General features: G+C 39.0%; 1 protein-coding gene across 2 annotated transcripts in view; it reads right to left on the reverse strand.

The window, feature by feature from the left end:
- Positions 1 to 19,373, reverse strand: part of col27a1b (collagen, type XXVII, alpha 1b) — a 128,111-nt gene extending 108,738 nt beyond the window's left edge. For both annotated transcript variants that reach the window (XR_007968540.1, XM_052103630.1), the window contains exons 1-4: positions 18,953 to 19,373; positions 16,264 to 16,334; positions 10,974 to 12,259; positions 3,130 to 3,183 (exon numbers count right to left, since the gene is read on the reverse strand). Coding sequence is in view for 1 of the 2 variants with exons in the window: in XM_052103630.1 (XP_051959590.1) it covers positions 3,130 to 3,183; positions 10,974 to 12,259; positions 16,264 to 16,334; positions 18,953 to 19,005 (1,464 nt within the window). In the remaining variant the exon portion in view is untranslated. The remainder of the gene's footprint in view (positions 1 to 3,129; positions 3,184 to 10,973; positions 12,260 to 16,263; positions 16,335 to 18,952) is intronic.
- Between the last annotated feature and the right edge of the window lie 705 nt (positions 19,374 to 20,078).

Genomic DNA, 20,078 nt, shown 5'->3' on the forward strand with positions numbered 1-20,078 from the left:
CAAGCTTGATGAGAAACTCTGGGCTTAAACAGCTCACTGTGCAGCTGGATCCAGGATTTCCTGTCAGGCAGATGTCAGGTGGTTAGAATGGGCAGCAACACCTCCTCATCACTGACCCTCAACACTGGAGCCCCGCAGGGCTGTGTTCTCAGCCCACTCCTGTATTCCCTGTACACTCATGACTGTGTGGCAACACATAGCTCCAATGCCATCATTAAGTTTGCTGACGATATGACGGTGGTAGGTCTGATCACTGACAATGATGAAACAGCCTAGACAGGAGGTGCATACTCTGATACGCTGGTATCAGGAGCACAACCTCTCCCTCAACGTCAGTAAAACCAAGGAGCTTGTGGTGGACTTCAGGAGGAAAGGCAAAGAACACAGCCCCATCACCATTAATGGAGAGAGTCAGCAGTTTCAAGTTCCTCGGTGTCCACATTACTGAGGAACTCACATGGTCCGTCCACACTGAGGCCGTTGTGAAGAAGGCTCACCAGCGCCTCTTCTTCCTGAGACAGCTGAGAAAGTTTGGAATGAACAACCACATCCTCACACGGTTCTACACTAGTACTGTAGAGAGCATCCTGACTGGCCGTATCACCGCCTGGTATGGCAATAGCACCACCCACAACTGCAAAGACCTGCAAAGGGTGGTGCGAACTGCCAGAAACATCATCGGAGGTGAGCTTCCCTCCCTCCAGGACATCTATAACAAGCGGTGTGTGAAAAAAGCTCGGAGGATCATCAGAGACTCCAGCCACCCGAGTCATGGGCTGCTCTCACTGCTACCATCAGGCAGGCGGTATCGCAGCATCAGGACCCGCACCAGCCGACTACATGACAGCTTCTTCCCCCAATCAATCAGACTTTTGAACACTTGATCTCTCACGATCAACAATCAGCACTGCACTTTATTAATTATCATCTTGTATCACACACTGGACTGTCAAATATATTCTCCCCAATTCAACTACTGTATATATATTTTATATACCCTTACACTTATTTTTTATTTTTATTGTATGTGTATTCTATATTGTGTGCATTGTTTACTGTACATTGTATATTGTGTTGTGCAAGTATGTGTACATTTGTTATGTAAATATGTTGTTTATTGTAATTGGTACTGCTATGTTGCTCGGAACTGCACACAAGACTTTCACCTACTGTTGCACTTGTGTACACAGTAGTGTGACAATAAAGTGATTTGATTTGATTTTACTTTTTATCTTTGAAATTGTATTTTAAAAAGGCATTTGACAATTGCTTTTGAAAATTGCTAATTTTCTCATCCATTTCGTATGCACAGATCCAATAATATCATGTAAACTGCTCGTACCGTCATCCATTGACAGGCCATTTTACATCCACTTCGAGTGTCATGTGGGAGAGAGGGTGTGTCATAAAAGGAAAGTTCATTGGTTGCTCTCATGAGTCAACAGTCTAATGGCATTTTTATTATTCGATTCTCCATTAGTTAAAGAAAAGGAAAAGAAAAAGGAAAAAGAAATGCCATTGACAAATAGATGAGGAAAAGCAATTGGCAAATACCTTTTTAAAACGCAATTTAAAAGGTGCTTTTAGAGTGCATTTAAAAGACTCATTAATGTACTCATTTATTGCTACATTTAATGACATTTTAAAAATGAAATAAATATTATTTATTAATGCACAATTTTATTGTTAAATATAATGACATATTTCAAATTAATTATATTTAATTTAATTTTAATTTAAATGTGTCTATTTATTTTCCCATTTATAAATTGGTTTATTTATTAACATTTTTATTTCATTCTTTTGTAAATGGCACTCATGGGCTTCCATATGATGTGGGATCCAAACCCTTAACCAGCCACTCTAGAGAGCTTTAGAGCTGGTGAGCACCGGTAAGGCTTTAAATACCTCTAATAAGACTGCTACAAAGACTCCTTTCTTTAGCTCGACAGATTGGGTTCCCACAGTGCAGCCCTCAGGGGCCTCTCTAAAGGGCAGTCTCATAGGCCAGAGCAGGTATCTCATACACAAAACATCTAAAATTACACTCAGGGTAGTCTCTTTGAATCAGTGACTCATTGATATGCCTGACTTATCTTATTGATTGACTCTTTCTTCATTCACTTTATTTTACTCTTGATTACAACCTTACTATGCAAAGAGTCATTTCTGCAAGGTCTATTATTTCTACACATCCTGATGACACAATATAATTTTTTAACTGTCTGTGTCAAGATAATCAATATTCAATCACTATATTAATTTAGATGCAAGTGTCTTTATACCATGACCAAACTTTAGGAGGAGATCGCTATCCAAAGAGATATATCAGCAAGGGTTTCAAGACCATGAAACAGATTGACCAATGAATATTCTGAAAGGTTAATCTTGCATTCAGAATGAGTAGGCAATTTTATACAATCCTGTAGCTCATCTGGTAGAGCTTGGCTCTAGCAACACCAAGATTATGGGGTTGATTACAAAAATATATAGGAAAGGACTGCAAGTCATTTTGAATGAAAGCATCTGCCAAATACATCAATTTAAATGAACTGGTCATTGCCCATTGAACTGTGAAATAGATTCAGACCCATATGTCAATTAGTGTTCAATGTTAACTCTAGCCCATGAGTGTCAGTCCACTACCATAAACAAAAGCATGCTGTTAAGCGTGAGAGAAAACAGCTATTTGTTCAGCTACAAGTTATTTGTTTTCTTGCATTTAATATGAAGTAATATAACTAATACAATATATCAAAGCCCCAAAAAGAAGAAAACATTTATGATTTAGGCACGATCTGTTTGATCTTTTTGCAATATTTACAACACATGGACATAAAAACAGCTAATTAACCACCTCTAGGACACCTGAAAAAGAGATGAAGTGTTGGAACAGTTTTTGGTTTAACTGTTCTGCTAATGTGATGAACAACTTCAAATGTTAAAAGTCTAATATAATCATCTTTTGATGCAGCGTTGGCAACTAAAAGTCAATTATTGTAACATGCAGTGAAATTTTGGGTTGAAGCAGGCCAACAAAATCCAACTAATTGGACTGAATTAAAACACAACTTTAGATCCCCTATACAGGGACATGAGAAAATAAGTGAACGATTTTAACATGCTTACCCCAGGCCCTCTCTTTCCTGGTAATCCTGGCTTGCCAGGAGGCCCTGGAGGTCCCTGAAAGAGAAAAAGGGATAGAAATTTGTGAAAAAATGTAGGCCGTTTAGTGTTAAATTTCTACCTGCTGACATTGAATGAACTTGGATGGAGGTAATGAATCCTAACCAATGTAGAGCTTTATCGCAATCCAACGTTTAAGGATTCATTGCAACTGAGACTGGCATAAACAATCAAATACATACTGTTTTAGTGTCTGTTAAAAATATCCACTGTACATTACCACAGAAAATAACTCATTCATGGTTCCATTAATTGCAGTGAAGACAAATCTTAATTCTACAGTATTCAGTGGCATTTTTATAGAATTGTGCTTCCAACTCCAGGGTAACAGTTTGGGGAAAGCCCTTTTCTGTTCCAGCATAAAAATGCTCTGTGCACAAAGCAAGGTTCATAAAGAAATAATGTACTGAGTCTGGTGTGGAAGAACTTGCCTGACCTGCACAAAGCCCAGACCTGAACCTCACTGAACACCTTGAATTGGACACCCACTACGAGCCAGGGTCCATCACCTAACATCAGAGTCTAACCTCATTGAAGCTTCTGTGTCTGAATGGGAAGAAATCAATGCAGCTATATTCCAACATCTAGTGGAAAACCTTTCCAGAAGAGTGGAAGCTGTTATACCAGCAGAGTGAGATTAAACCCTATGGTTTTGAAATTAAATGTTCAACAAGCACATATGAATGTTGGTGTTTAAGTTTCCACAAAGCTTTGGTCATATAGTGTACAAAGTGTTTCAAAAGTATAGTTGCAAGTTGTAAACATTTATATGCGTTAACATGATTTAGTGTGATAAAATCTGTGATAATGAACATTATGAAACAAATGTTGTCGATTGAGTTTATCTTGTATTGAATTTGGAATATTCCTTTAACAATTTATTGTAGTTATACTGTAACTATGCTTAATGTGATTAGCTCCACAGTACTGTAGAATGGAACATGTGGCAGGGTGGAGGGTGGGGCCGGGTCGTGATCATACACACCCAGTCCCTTATCAGGCAAATTAAGCCTCCGAAAGGGATAAAGGCTGATGACAGACGGTGGTGCGACGAGAGAGAGATTATGGACATGTCCGTCATGTGTGTGTTTGTCTTTTAAGTTTATCATTAAAACTATTATTTATATTGTCAAGCCGGTTCTCGCCTCCTCCTTTCCATTGACTACTTCACACTGGTGTCAAAGCCCGGGAAGGAGAAGGGATGCCCGTCGCGGAGTCCTCGACACTGCCGTCCACCCAGGGGAGCGCCGCTGCCATCCACCGGGGGCGGGAATAGACCGACCGCCCGGACGCGGTGAACGGCCGCTGTCTGCGAGGCGAGTGGGGACTGGACTCCCCGACCGCCTGGAGCAATGGAGCCGCTGCCAGGGGCGGAGGAGAGCCCTGCCATCCCCCAGAAACGCGGAGGGGTCAGATCAAGTCCGCCGTCCACGAGGGGAGGAGGGAAGTGTTAATATTTAGTCAACAGTTAGTCAATATTTGTTATGCAGTGTGTTTTAAAACAGGTTTTTTTTATATTACAGGCTAAAAACTGGCCCAGAACAGGCAGCATTCTGCTTTGACTATGTCGTTGGCATATTTTAAAATCAAAATGGACTTCTGTTGATCTCAATAAACTTTGTCCATTCTGGTAAGGTTTTACTGGATTGTTTTACTGGCACAGTACCGTGTACTGGTTTCAGTCTTAGTTAACCTTGTAAATTATGGTTCACCATCAATTACACACATGGCTTAACTGCTCTCAGTCACATTTAACAAGAGGTCTGTGTTCACAGCTTTGTGTTTTTTCATTAATTTACTCAGTCAGAAGAGGTAAAAGAAGAAGAAGGGGGGAGAGAAAGAGAGAGACCAAGACCCTTGTAGCCCCCTACCCTTTCTCTTCCACGTTGCAAATTTCCTTAGAGCAGTCTCAATTACTCTCTGTGCCTCCAAGAAGGAATGAAAAGATTAGAAAAGAAGGAAGTAAGGCCTTTTATAGTAGGTCCTTGAGGGGATTTTGACAGAAAATGCTGAGTGTGTTACAGCCATACTGAACTGCACATCTGGTAGCTGTTTGTTGTTGAAAAGAGATGGAGAGAATCTGTTGTTCACTATATACCATACACTGCACAGTATACTAGTACTATATTGTAGGTAGCTTATATAGCAAACCTCAACTAGCAGGACTGTTTAATGCAATGTGAAATCCAAAATGACAGTTGATCCTACAGTATTAACAGTAGCTTTCTTAATGCATGTTCTTGGTCTTGTTGTGAGCAATAGATTTGTGCATTCTAATCACAAATAAATAATTGTCTTTGAAATCTTTCATCAAAATGTAATACATTTCTCTGCCTCTGAAACAATTCTCTTTTTCTTTCTGATGTCAACAAAACTCTGCAGATTTCCACAGAATTACGACACACATCGTTCTCGCATTTTTAATATTAAAAACTTTAGCTAATTTAAAAATATACACTCACCTAAAGGATTATTAGGAACACCATACTAGTACTGTGTTTGACCCCCTTTCACCTTCAGAACTGCCTTAATTCTACGTGGCATTGATTCAACAAGGTGCTGAAAGCATTCTTTAGAAATGTTGGCCCATATTGATAGGATAGCATCTTGCAGTTGATGGAGATTTGTGGGATGCACATCCAGGGCACGAAGCTCCCGTTCCACCACATCCCAAAGATGCTCTATTGGGTTGAGATCTGGTGACTGTGGGGGCCATTTTAGTACAGTGAACTCATTGTCATGTTCAAGAAACCAATTTGAAATGATTTGAGCTTTGTGACATGGTGCATTATCCTGCTGGAAGTAGCCATCAGAGGATGGGTACATGGGGGCCATAAAGGGATGGACATGGTCAGAAACAATGCTCAGGTAGGCCGTGGCATTTAAACGATGCCCAATTGGCACTAAGGAGCCTAAAATGTGCCAAGAAAACATCCCCCACACCATTGCACCACCACCACCAGCCTGCACAGTGGTAACAGGGCATGATGGATCCATGTTCTCATTCTGTTTACGCCAAATTCTGACTACCATCTGAATGTCTCAACAGAAATCGAGACTCATCAGACTAGGCAACATTTTTCCAGTCTTCAACTGTCCAATTTTGGTGAGCTCTTGCAAATTGTAGCCTCTTTTTCCTATTTGTAGTGGAGATGAGTGGTACCCGGTGGGGTCTTCTGCTGTTGTAGCCCATCCGCCTCAAGGTTGTGCGTGTTGTGGCTTCACAAATGCTTTGCTGCATACCTCGGTTGTAACGAGTGGTTATTTCAGGCAAAGTTGCTCTTCTATCAGCTTGAATCAGTCGGCCCATTCTCCTCTGACCTCTAGCATCAACAAGGCATTTTCGCCCACAGGACTGCCGCATACTGGATGTTTTTCCCTTTTCACACCATTCTTTGTAAACCCTAGAAATGGTTGTGTGTGGAAATCCCAGTAACTGAGCAGATTGTGAAATACTCAGACCGGCCCGTCTGGCACCAACAACCATGCCACGCTCAAAATTGCTTAAATCACCTTTCTTTCCCATTCTGACATTCAGTTTGGAGTTCAGGAGATTGTCTTGACCAGCACCACACCCCTAAATGCATTGAAGCAATTGCCATGTGATTGGTTGATTAGATAATTGCATCAATGAGAAATTGAACAGGTGTTCCTAATAATCCTTTAGGTGAGTGTATTCAGTAGCCATTAAGAGTGTAGTACTCTCAACTCAGTTTAACATATTTAACCATGTTTAAATCTTTCATAGATTTAACATAAAAAGCAGCACAGTAAATTCCAAACACAAGTCACATACTGTCTAAACCTAGACTAATCTAAACACTCTGATTTACCAATGCATTCTTGCACACAACAGCCATGCATATAGTGTTACACCAGATTAAACATTCTGGGAATTCTGAAATTGACACTTCATGATAAATTAATTGTGGTAGCCGGTAATCTCGATTATATTATGACTTTCCATAGACATAATGGTTTTTATACTGTACAAACTTTATATTTCATCCCCTAACCCTACCCCTAAACCTAACCCTCACAGAAAACTTTCTGCATTTTTACATTTTCAAAAAACATAATTTAGTCTGATTTATAAGCTGTTTTCCTCATGGGGACTGGCAAAATGTCCCCACAAGGTCAACATTTTCGGGTTTTACTATTCTTATGGGGACATTTGGTCCCCACACAGTGATAAATACATGCTCACACACACACACACACACACACACGTTGTGTTTCCATGTTTTATGGGGACTTTCCATAGACATAATGGTTTTTATACTGTACAAACTTTATATTCTATCCCCTAAACCTAACCCTACCCCTAAACCTAACCCTCACAGAAAACTTTCTGCATTTTTACATTTTCAAAAAACATAATTTAGTATGATTTATAAGCTGTTTTCCTCATGGGGACTGACAAAATGTCCCCACAAGGTCAAAAATTTCGGGTTTTACTATCCTTATGGGGACATTTGGTCCCCACAAAGTGATAAATACACGCACACACACACACACACACACACACACACACACACACACACACACACACACACACACACATACACAAACACACATACACAAACAGATTGACCAAGCTTAAGTTGGTTTCCCTGGTCAGGTTAGTCTGTTTGCTGGCTTTAGAGTTTTTTTTTGGGAGGGCACTAGTTGGCTGGCCAGGCTGGTAAAGCAGCTGAGACCATCTTAAACCAGTGAAGAGCAGAAAACCAGGAACACTAAAACACTATTTGCTTTAGTAGGGCACTCATCCACCAGAATGAGTTTTGCGATTTGCATCTATTTCATGTTTTGGGGGTTGCAGTTCTCCAAAAACTCATGGTGATCATAATACTGTAAGTTAGTGTAGGTCTTTACAGCATCAGGCGGTCATCATGACTGAGCTCTCTCTCACACACTGGCCTGTGACCTCACCCTTTAATTACAAGGAAAAAGTGTGTAAGCATTACACAGCCAAAAACCCACCAGCCTATAATGTCCTTTCAAAGGATTTTATAAACTAGGCTTAAGACCAAGACCACCAAAAGCTCAAAGGCAACAATGATGACATTATTTTCCAGCCTTCAGCCAACACTTTGCATCCAGACAGCGTTTTTAACCAGTAAAACCTGTAGTGGTGTGTGGTACAGTATGCATTGAGGTAATGAAAACCAAATGAGAAGGAATCCATATTAATGCAATGTTACACACTCAGCACTTATATAACAGACATCAAGGCCAAAGCACATTTAGAACCAGAGAATACAAGGCAGCAGCCAATAATTCACATTTCACTATTCTTCAAAATAAGCAAAGCATCAAACCTGCCATCTGGCCACCATAAGAGACTGTTTAAAACAGAAATAAAATTATCTACATATCATGGAGTGCCAGTGGTCTGTATCAAACTGAACATCTTGTTGTAATGGTACTGTAAACTGACTCGGTATTGTGTATTTTAAGAACGAGCAAAGTCCCACCTTCTCTAAAAGAATGTGGAAAAATTCTACAAGAATAACATTTTACTGTAAAATAAATGGATCATTTTACTAGCCTGACAGAAGCTTTCCTTTATATCTTGTAAATCTTTGGTTTAGGGTGAATTAAGGTCATATTCTTCTAGCCTCAACATTAATTTCAGTCAATATGATTGCTCTAGACATTTACACATTCAATTATATCATAACAATATCAATAATCACTTTCAAAACTTTCGAAAATACTGTATTTCAGTTTTGGTAGTTACAGGTTGATCCCTTAAAACTATTTTATTCTTCCTGAACTCTCCAAAGAATCTTTCACCAAGTCTTCAATACCTCCGCACCAAAAAGAATAGACTGATAAAGACCTTCTATGTGCTAGACTATTTCTAACAAGACTGTTAGAAAGATTTACCAATTTTCCAACTACTAGAACTACGTGAACACTCTTAAATTCATAAAAAATTTAAACAACATGAAAAGTATGCCAACAAACATAGAATATAAAACATATAATACCCTGCTGAAAAAAAAAAGATATATAATTTTAAACCAAGCTGGTTTAAGTTCATCAAGCTGGTCTCCTAGCCTGACCCAGGTGGTCTTTAGGTTTGTCAAGCTGGTGTTCAGCTGGTTTAGCTGTTCGGACAGTTGTTTTCCCAGTCCGACCAGCTTACAAATTCCCAAAACCCCTATAAAAACAGCTAAACAGACCAGTCTGACCTGGCTAGGAGTCCAGCTAAGACCAGCAAACCATCCTAGGCTGGTTTAAGCTGTTTATTTCAACAGGGGAATAGGGTAATAGAATAAAATAGTCCTGTTTACGCATGTTAAAAATCGAACGTGACCATGTTTGGCTTTCATTCAGCATAATGGCTGGCCAAAACTGAACACTAAAAGGTTAAGAACAGGGAGGGAAATTAGCACCCGCCACCAGCCAATGGCGGGTACTTTTTCAAAGTGGCGCGTGACTTTGCCTTGTATACCAGCCACAGTGGCGGGTAGATTGTAAAACATATTTTTATTGGTTACTACTTAAAAAATTCCTTGTAACGGATTGGACAGCTTTTGTCAAAGAATGCTGTTGCTAAGTAACAATAATGCACTTTTGTCAAGTAACTAATTTGATTGGTTTTCAGCGCTGTGCGTCACGGACATAGCGCACGGACACGGCACTGAACGGACCGTGACACATATAGCTGAGCTGAGGTAGGCCTACATACAGTACAGACGAAAGGAAAATTAAAAAAATGTGGCGACATATACCCGGTGTTAAGAGGCCGCCCGTGAGTCAGCAGTAGCTGTACAAACTGTTGAGGGCGAAGTAAATAAAAAGAGAAGGTACTTTTCGAACAAGTGGCGCATTGATGACGAAGGGAAAACGAGGGAATGGTTAGCCTACCTTCCCGTCGAACAGTCCATGCACTGTACTTACTGTCGAACCTATGCGTCGTCCGAAAATGCAAACAATTCGTTCGTTAGAGGAACAACTAACCTTAAAATAGAGTCAATAAAAGAGCACGAGTCATCCAATTCTCATATCAAGTGCACTGCCATACAGCTGGCGAAGACGGGACCCCAGGAGCAAAGTGTGGCAATAAAGGCTATCTGCTCTATGCAATCCGCGCAGTTGGACCGAATGACAATTCTATTCAGAAACGTCCATGCGATCGGCAAAAAGGGCAGACCTTTTCGGGACTACGTTTGGATGTGCAAGTAAGTAACGTTAAATTACTAACTTGAAGTTGTGTGTTTTGTGATGGCTAGATAGCTATCGTTTTTTTAGTTTAGCGATAGTTCTAGCAGCCGCGAGGATAGGAGCCGATAGCCTACCGTGGGTGCTCCGGAGCTCGATTGCGTGTCAGTTAAACTTTTCATCTCCAACCCTATCTGTATTTGCTTTATTATCGAGCTTTATTATCGAGTTAACCCTCGTCGGCAAACGCGCTGGGGCGTTTTGCTGGATTTTTTTCAAATAGCAGCAAAATACACTTAAATACTCCATCATTTATGGTCATACAGACTTAACTAATATTAAAAAATAAACTGTAAAATAACCATGCATAAAATTCTCTCAAAAATACAAACATGTACATACATGTTGCTCACACATTATGGTAGCCCTGTTTGCCGGAAAAAGTGGCTAGTAAAAAATATAAGTGGCTGGTAAAATTGGGCATCCACCAGCCACTGTGGCTGGTGGGCAAAAAAGTTAATTTCCCACCCTGGTTAAGAACCTCTCTCCAATGTAAACCACTTGTTTGATATAAAATAATAAGAATAGCCACAATCCTTAGCATTAAATCCTACCGGTAATCCAGGTTCTCCTTTCAGTCCAGGTGCCCCAGCCAAGAGGGAGTATTGGGTTGGTTCCAGGTCAAAGGTTTGGAGACCATCTGTAGCTGCAGGTGTGACAGGCACAGAAGATGTGGGTTTGGCTTCGATAAAGGTGTTCACCTTTGGCTGAGGTTTCCGTGGTGCAACTGTTGTCATCTCTTGAACCCTGAATGCGCTAGAAGCTTTAGGTTTTATTTTTGTAGATGTCGGTGTATCCATTTTGTTCTTTTTTGGTTTGACAGTGACAGCCATCTCATTCTGTTTTAATGTTTGGGGTTTTACAGTTGACCTCAGGAGGTTTTTTGTAGGACTGCTTGGTTGAGTTGGCTTTTGAGATGATTGTGATGTCCTACTTCCAAACGGGGTAATGGCAGTTTGAGTTATGGCCTGCAGGGGGAGCTGGAGTGTGGGCTGGGCTTTTGTTGGTGGCACAGTGCTTTGTCCAGACAGGACTGCGCCAGAATGAGAAGTCATCAGAGCAGAGGAGTTCAGGTCTTGCAAGGTTTCATTATTAATTTGCAGCTTGTTTAGTGTTAGTGAAAGACTAGGACTAAACTGCCTATTGGAAAGCTCTGTTGTAAGAAGTGAGGTGTGAACGGTGACAGATATATTGGGGTCCAGGGGTAATAAAGGTAAAAGAGGAGAAAGATTTGGTCGATAGGTGTCAGCTTCCCTGCACTGTTTTTTAATATACTTACAATAATTGTGAGCTGCCTTTGCAGAGGGATGTATATCAAACTGGCAGATGGCTCCTTCAAAGGGCACTGAGTTCTGGCTCATTTTTCCCAAACGAAAAGAGCCTTCTGGATCCAGCGTTTCCTCATTTTTAAAATGCAAATCTGCATGTACACTTGTCTTCCCACAAGAAGTGTATAATTTAACCCTTTGGGTTTGGATTTCCAAAGCCAGGTTGTGCCACTGGCCATTGTGAATATCATAATCAAAATCTACAGTGTTTTTTTGGCCTGAATAAACTAAGATTTTCCCAGGGATGAATTGCACCCCTAACTGCAGTCTCCTCCTCTTTGTCACAATGGTGAAGAGAAAAGCATTGTTTATGCGATGCGAACATATGCTGAGGATAAGTGTGAATGCCGTGCCCAATGATGCAGGTATGACAGAGCTAACAGGGACATCAATTCGCGCCCTCTGTGTTAGGATGATTCCAGATTTGAAGGGGATGACACCTTGAGGTGGTGAGCGTGTTCCAAGTGAAGGTATTTTCCCAACCAATCCCAGCCTTTGCAGGATGTCCACATCTACAAAGAGGAAAAAACACCTGGTCACCACAAATGACTACCATAATAAACACAAATAGTACATACACTGTGACAAAGAAAGCTTTTACAAGAAAACGGGTCTTGTCACAGCCAAGTGAAAGCACACAGCTTCTGTTCGACACTGAGCTCATTATAGGAGCAAATCACTAACAAAAGCATATGTAGAACATATGTGGTGTTTGTTGAATCTGGTGTAACATTTTAGTTTTTCAATAAAATACTGTACTGATAGAAAATTAATTTAGAAAAATCACACTGTGCGGGCTTAGACTGGAGAGCTTTTGAGTTTAAGAGTTTAACATTATATCACTAAGTCAAGCATTCCAGTAATGTGGATTTAGGTATAGCTCATTTGTATGGACAGTTTCAATAATGCATAATTTGGTGATTTCACTAACAATCCAGTTAAATGCACTGAAAGTGTCCAGATATTCTGTGTATTTAAACACACTTTCAGCGTTTAAAAGAACCAATTAATGTGGCTCAGGCTTACAAAGGTCGAGTGATGTTGCACATTTCCAGTAAAATCTGCCAGGTTGTGATAGTATGCTGCACCCTCCTCAACCTAGAACTCAGAATTAGCCTGTGACATCTGGATATGAACATTGTGTTTGGTTTGAGCATGTTTGCAGCATTTCTTTGTTTGCGAAATCATTTTAATGAATTGGGTGCTTAAAACAATGCAGACAGTGCGTGCAAATAAATGACGCTATCAGCAGACGTGATTCTTTCTTAGTGGATTCCCCCCATGTGTTCCCTTTGCACGATTACTTCAAGTATATGTAACAAATGCATTGCAGTGAAGCGGCAGAAGAAACCAATGCCATATGTCTCAGAGCTGCAAATTCTGAAAACTAATTAATGAGTTTATAATATAAAACAAATGAGGATATGCATCATAAAAAACAAATCTAACCCAAACACATCTCAGCTAAAAAAAAATCCAGCTAAATGCTGGCAGTTACAAAATGTAAATGGGATAATGTCAATGGATTTTTCCCCATGTCCACAGATGTTAATCAGCGGATTTAACTGGATTGTATAAAGAGAGAAGTATGCTGGCAGTTTAAGCAAATAAACATATTGGCCAATCCATTATCAAACATAAAGTAGAGACAGAATTCTAACAAACAGCAGGGATACAACTGCTTTGAATTTAAAGATTTAAATTATCTAAATAATTTAACATACATCACACAAGATCCAGAAACAAAACACTAACAATAACAAATCTCCAGTGATGCACCTCAACAGAATACACAATAGTTGAGACACTAGTCATAGTTAACTATGTAAACCATGACATGTTGAGAAACTCTAAAGGAAATACATGGAACAATATCTTAATTTTAAAGACCCAAAATAAATCAAAATAAAAGATTATTATAGCTATTACTCAATGCATGTTTAAGCTTTGAAGCCATATATACACTAACTGTGCACTTTATTATGAACATAAAGTGCCCGATGTGGACTTTTGCTGTTGTAGCCATCCGCCTCGAGAATGCTGTGCATTCTGAGATGCTATTCTGCTCACTACAATTGTGCAGAGTGGTTATCTGAGTTACTGTACCTTTCTGTCAACTCCAACCAGTCTAGCATTCTCTGTTGACCTCTCTCATCAACAAGGCATTTCTGTCCACAGAACTGTTGCTCTCTGGATGTTTTTTTGTTTTTGGCACCATTTGGCACAACTCTAGAGACTGTTGTGCTTAAACATCCCAGGAGATAAGCAGTTACAGAAATACTCAAGCCAGCCCATATGGAACCTACAATCATGCCATGGGTGAAATCACTGAGATCACATTTTCCCCATTCTGATGGTTGAACTTTAAGTAGATTTGAACATCAACTGAAGCTCCTGACCCATATCTGCATGACTTTATGCACTGCACTGCTACCACACGATTGGCTGATTAGATAATCGCATGAATAAGTGTTCCTAATAAAGTGCCCAGTGAGTGTATGTTAGTTTCCTAATAAACATTGACTAAATTCACTTTAAGCAGATTTTTACTGTTTTACAAAATGTACAGTTTTCTATTACAGAAAAACATACTGAAAACTATTGATAAATTATCTTGCACTACGCAGATTTTTGTCCAATCAAATGTTCTGTAGAATGAAAATGTCCCTCCCTCAGACAGCACCTGCAACCAGCAAATCATTATTCATGGCTGTAATAACATACCTAAAACCTAAATGATTATTCATTTACTTTTCTTTTTTTTAAGCGATGAGCCTGTCCTATCCAAACTTCTGGTTTCAATAGAAAATACAAATACTACGTCAAACAAATTTATGGGGTCATTAAGAAGCAAAACATAGACCCTGTTGCAGAAACGAATGTTCCATGGAGCCAAGAGTGTAGATGCACTTGAAATGGGACAATAAGGCATTTAAACCATTAGGAGAAGCATCAATTTCCAGAACCAGGTTGAAACAACAATAAAAAAACTATGAGTTTTCAACTAAACAAAAATTCCCCATTTGCCCTCAATATGATTGTCAGAATAAATGTTAGTGGAACATCATACACTGGAAATCATATTGTAAACTAAAGATAAGCGCAACGTTAGAGAAGAATTCCAGAACATCTCTGGCTATGGCTCACAAATATGACTTGGTCATAAGTTATGTGGCATATACCCAGACATTAGAGGGATAAGTATATATATGGACTGTCCCATTATGGAAAAATCATCAGACATGCACTCAAGAACAAAGCCATCTTTCATGACTTTTTTAAAACATGATGGTTGTTGCATTTCATTAATGTCTGACACAGAAGCATCATATGTTATATGAATGTGTAAGAGTGAATGGAGCCTTAACACACACTGCCTTGAATGTGATGGATGATATGAACCTCCCACGGTATACAGAGCAGATGTGGGAATTCCAGACACACCTTGGATCATCATGGAACAAATGAGTACAGCTTACTTGGTTGAAACAAACAGCAGCATCTCAAAAAGTGGATCTTTTTTTGTTGTGGTTTTTTTTTTTACAGTAAAGTAACCATGTGGTGTACTAAGCATGCAGTCCCTTTCTCATGTCACATGCCGGTCCTTATAGCAAAATAAAAATAAAAAGGTTAGGCTTCTTACTGTACCAAATAAGCGAATATATGGACATACAATACTGATTTGCATTAAATGTTTGCTAATGTGTGAGAAGAAAAAGACTAAGTGATACAAGAGACATGGAACTAGCACACTGTAGGAGATTTACCAGTGATGATAGTCTAATATACAGTTAAGTGGTCATTTGACAGCAGAATGGCACGATTGACCAATCAGAATAAAGTATTCCAGAAAGCTGTGTAAAAAAGCTAATTACTCACTTGCTACTTTAATATTATTCTGTACAACCACCAAACCTAAATTTCAGAGACAACTATGCATTGCCAGTATATTAAACCACCAGTATAGTATATGCCAGACATATGAACATGGAATATTTCTCATATTAAACACTCCTCTATACATGTACACAGGCTCAATCAGTGACATCCAGTCAGACACAAACATATTTCCCCTTAAATGAGATTGAGATAAAAGGCATGGCATATTCAGTAGGGATCCTAATGTACTGGTTTTTGATTAACTAGAGTCAGATAAACAGACTCCTGTTGATCAAAGGCTGCCCATACATCATCAGCATATTGTTAACTCTGGCAAATATGAAGCACACTTCTCCAAAGAAAATCCAGTACCAGTAGCCTCTCTCCCTTCTGACTCATGGAAAACTCCAAATGAGTTGAAACTTCATAGCTCTATTTATCCAAGTCCTGTCAAGTATCGTCACACTTTATTTCAAGGCAGTCTCTGAGGTCTTTGGACATAAATGCACCCATGCATTCATGTAGCATTCAGGGTTTCAACATATGTCAAGTGCATGACAAATGTGAACAGACTTTTTGCAAAATACATGTGAATGTAGAATTGATTTTACATTTAAGACACTCATTGCAGTCTTACCTGTAGGCTGTGTCTGTGCAAACCCCAGGCAGCATGAACAGTAAAGAACCATGCAGAGAAAGACAGCTCTCCTGTGAAAACAGATGAATGACAGTTCATGGGGCAATGATCAAATCCTGGACAGACATTTACAAGAATGTTACTGTCATTGATGTTTCTAACTCCTAATGTAGGTCTTGGGATCACCAGGGCTCAATCAATAACATAAAATAGTCTAAATACGTGATCAGACTGAAAAAAAAACTGATATAAGTCCATTTTATAAAATATGCATTAGTCTTATTTAATCTGCCTTCTCTTCTTAAAGAACTTAGATTGCAGTTCCCTTCTCACTAAGTTTTGATGGTTAACACTGTAATTTAGCTGGTTCAGCAGCTAGTCCAGCACCAATCCAACACTAGTAAACACCAGCTGGAAAATTGCTACAGGTAGACTCAAGGTGTATCCACGGAATTAACTTAAATAGTGAAGCACAACCAAGGTAATCAAACACATATGTAAAACAAACTTTTCCAAATATCTAAAAAAGTTTAACTCCTTAAGACATGAATAGTAATATTGCAATATATGTAGGAAATCATGACCACTCACATTATAATGAAGACTCCAGTCATATCAGTAACCTTATAAAAGCCGTTTTATTCTACATGGAGAGGGTCTGCACATGGGGGCTGCCATTTTAGAATCACCGCCTAATACTACAGCCGAATACTACTTGCTTAATCTCAGTATTGTCCTGTTATTTGACACTTTCAATCATTGATTAAAGTAATCATGTCTGAATGTGAATACTACATTTCTACAATGGCATCTGAAACTGAAAACTATTGATTTTAAATGATGCTACATCCAAGTCACTAGGTGTCAGTGAAAGTGCAAGATGACACAAAGACAAAAGTTATGGAGTGCCCCTATAAAGAAAGGTCCATGCATTTCTTTCTATAACCACATGCATACTGAGAACAGAAGAGATCTCTAATGAAAGCTTATGTATGCCAATCTTACAAATGACAATGAGGGACACCACCGCTTTAAGCTTAGAAGTCCAACAGTAGTGTATTGGGATGCTAACATACCTCTGAGAGGGCTTTATAAAACCCATGAAAGGTCAAAACTCTCCAAAATAAGAATCAAAGCTACTTTGCCATTGGTCTTCTCTCAGCTATTGAAAGAAAAAAGTATTGGGATCACATTGTTCCATTCTACACTAAAGCATCGCCACATCCATCTAAATTACAAGTCTATTCACTGTCCAAGAGCAGCGCTTAGTCTGTAGGCCCAGTAAAACTTGGCAGCAGCAGCAGCAGCCTTTAGTATAAAACCATAAAAGCTGTTTCTGCTCAGTGGCCAGTCAAAGCTTATCATTTGCCTCGATGCCAAAAATTTGTGATGCTCCATATAGAAAGCGAGTTTTTTCTCAAAATGCCAAAGCAGGGGAATTCTGAGAGCTTCATTCTAAGAAGTAGTGTTGTAATGAGTTGAGATCAACAATAAGAGCATTAAGTTACTGTAATTAACAGCATTGGATGTAACAGAACAGTTAATATAGAAATAGAAAACTTTCTTTAAAATTTGAATTCATTTTATTTATGTATTTATTATTATGAGGTAATCATTTCTCACCAATGTTGCTACTCTGTGCTGTGCTCATAGCCATAAGCAAAACTCATCCAGTGTGTTCAGTTATATATTCTCTTTCTGCCCCCATGTGCTGACACTGTGAATATGGACATGTCATATTCCTGACTACATCCTGTACATTTTTACTTAAGTCAGCATTTTCTTACAGGAGAAATATAATGCAGCCCCCTCCCACCCATATCCTTTTATATAGACCATGATATGGTACAGAGAGAAAGGGGGTTGGAATTCATAAGGCATTAAGAATCAATGAAATTTTTTTTTACAGCATTTATTAATCAAGGGTTCATGTTAATTTATGACAATTGTAGTTTAGGCTATGATGCAATAACTAATAGCATACAACTTTGAATTTTAAACGTGTATTAGTATATGTTGAAATTAACATTAACCAAGATAATAAGTTCTGTGAAAGAGTTATTCAATGTTCATTTGTGTAAACTAATGTAGTTAACTAATATAAATGAATATAACCTCACTGTAAAGTTTTAGGCAACCAATGAAGTTGTACACCCAACATGGATCTTGAGAAATGCTTATAGACTAAAACACCCTAAAAATGTCATACACACAAAAACACACACAAATCATGTAAAAAGAAAACAGCTGGACTAAATTACTTCTATATCAGCAGAAATGGTCATCCATTCCAGAGACCCATTCCCCCCTCCCCCTATTATTAATTCCTTGGCTCAACAGTAAATCACTGACAACAAAAATAATAAAACGTAGACCTATTAAAAAAAACTATTTATTTAAAAGAAATTAACCTAAATCAAAAACGTATAAGTACATTTAGCAAAAAAGTTGTCAAAAATGTATATGTATTTATAATAAACAAAGTTAAGCAAGTCTGCTGCGTCCCATTCATTCGTTAAGTTTACCAAAACTCCAGAATGTACATCATAACGGACCTCCCTTCTTCGTCCTGTAGAGCATGAACCCATTCTTCCTTATGTAACTGAACTGACAGCCAAGAGGCTAATTCATGACCCATTTAACATTTCTCTGAGATCTATCTATTCTCATGACGAGTACGGTTACTCACCCCCCGACTCCAGCTGCTTTGAGTTTGGAGTGCGGGCCATTGTCCGGCTCCATCGCGCTTACTTCATTCTTCCTCGCGAGTGTTTGGAGCAGTCAAGACATGACAGAGCTGTTGAATTACTTCCATATCAGAATGTCCCTTTATAACTGTTGAAGATCTCAATGCAACACTGCAGTACAAAATTACATCCCGCAGTCATTCCCAAATGCCAAATCTAGTACTTCCCAAAGCTGGTGTCCTGCGAGTCGAGATGTAAACTTCTCCATCTGACAGTCATAGATCCGATGATGCTGAAAACAGGAAAGTCCAATGCGGCAACAGACATGGTTTGCTGAGGTGAAGTACATGCGTTTACTTAGGTCGCCGACCAAATTTCAAATACTTAAGCATGCTGCTGAAGTTTTGGGACGCTGGAAACATATTTCCCTCTGTCGCCCTCAACTGTCTTTGCGAGAAAGAAACACTTCGCTTGTGAAATAAGAGGCGATTCACAGGAAGGTGTGTCTTCCCAAACGCAGGCATATATTTTTTCATTTGTCAGACAAATAACTAAACTATACTGAAATTACAATATATACATCAAACACAATTTAAATACAAATCTGGTGATTTATTACAGGAGGATGTAGCTTTCACTGTGGATCGTTTACTCTGTAGTCCTCCTTCAAAGATACCGTCTCCCCTTGAACTCATAAGTGTTATTTAATTTTCAACAAACAATAATAGTGTTAGTTTGAGCATTCTGTAACTTTTGTCTTCGTGTCATCTTGCACTTACACTGACACCTAGTGGCTTGGATGAAGTATCATTTAAAATCAATAGTTTTCAGTTTCAGGTACCATTGTATAAATGTAGTCAGCCATGATTACTTTAATCAGTGAGTGAAAGTGTCAAATAACATGACGGTTACAAAGATTAAGCGAGTAATATTTGGCTGGTCATGTGATTCTAACATGGCAGCCCCCATGTGCAGACCCTCTCCATGTAGAATAAAACAGCTTTTATAAGGTTACTGATATGACTGATAGTGATGTGTCTTAATTTTAATGTGAGAGATCATGATTTCCTACATAAATTGCAGGAAAAAATTATTGAGTGCACTTTTACATTTTGTTCAAATCACATC

The sequence above is a fragment of the Xyrauchen texanus genome, chromosome 3 (genome assembly GCF_025860055.1).
Source record: "Xyrauchen texanus isolate HMW12.3.18 chromosome 3, RBS_HiC_50CHRs, whole genome shotgun sequence".
Taxonomy (NCBI): domain Eukaryota; kingdom Metazoa; phylum Chordata; class Actinopteri; order Cypriniformes; family Catostomidae; genus Xyrauchen; species Xyrauchen texanus.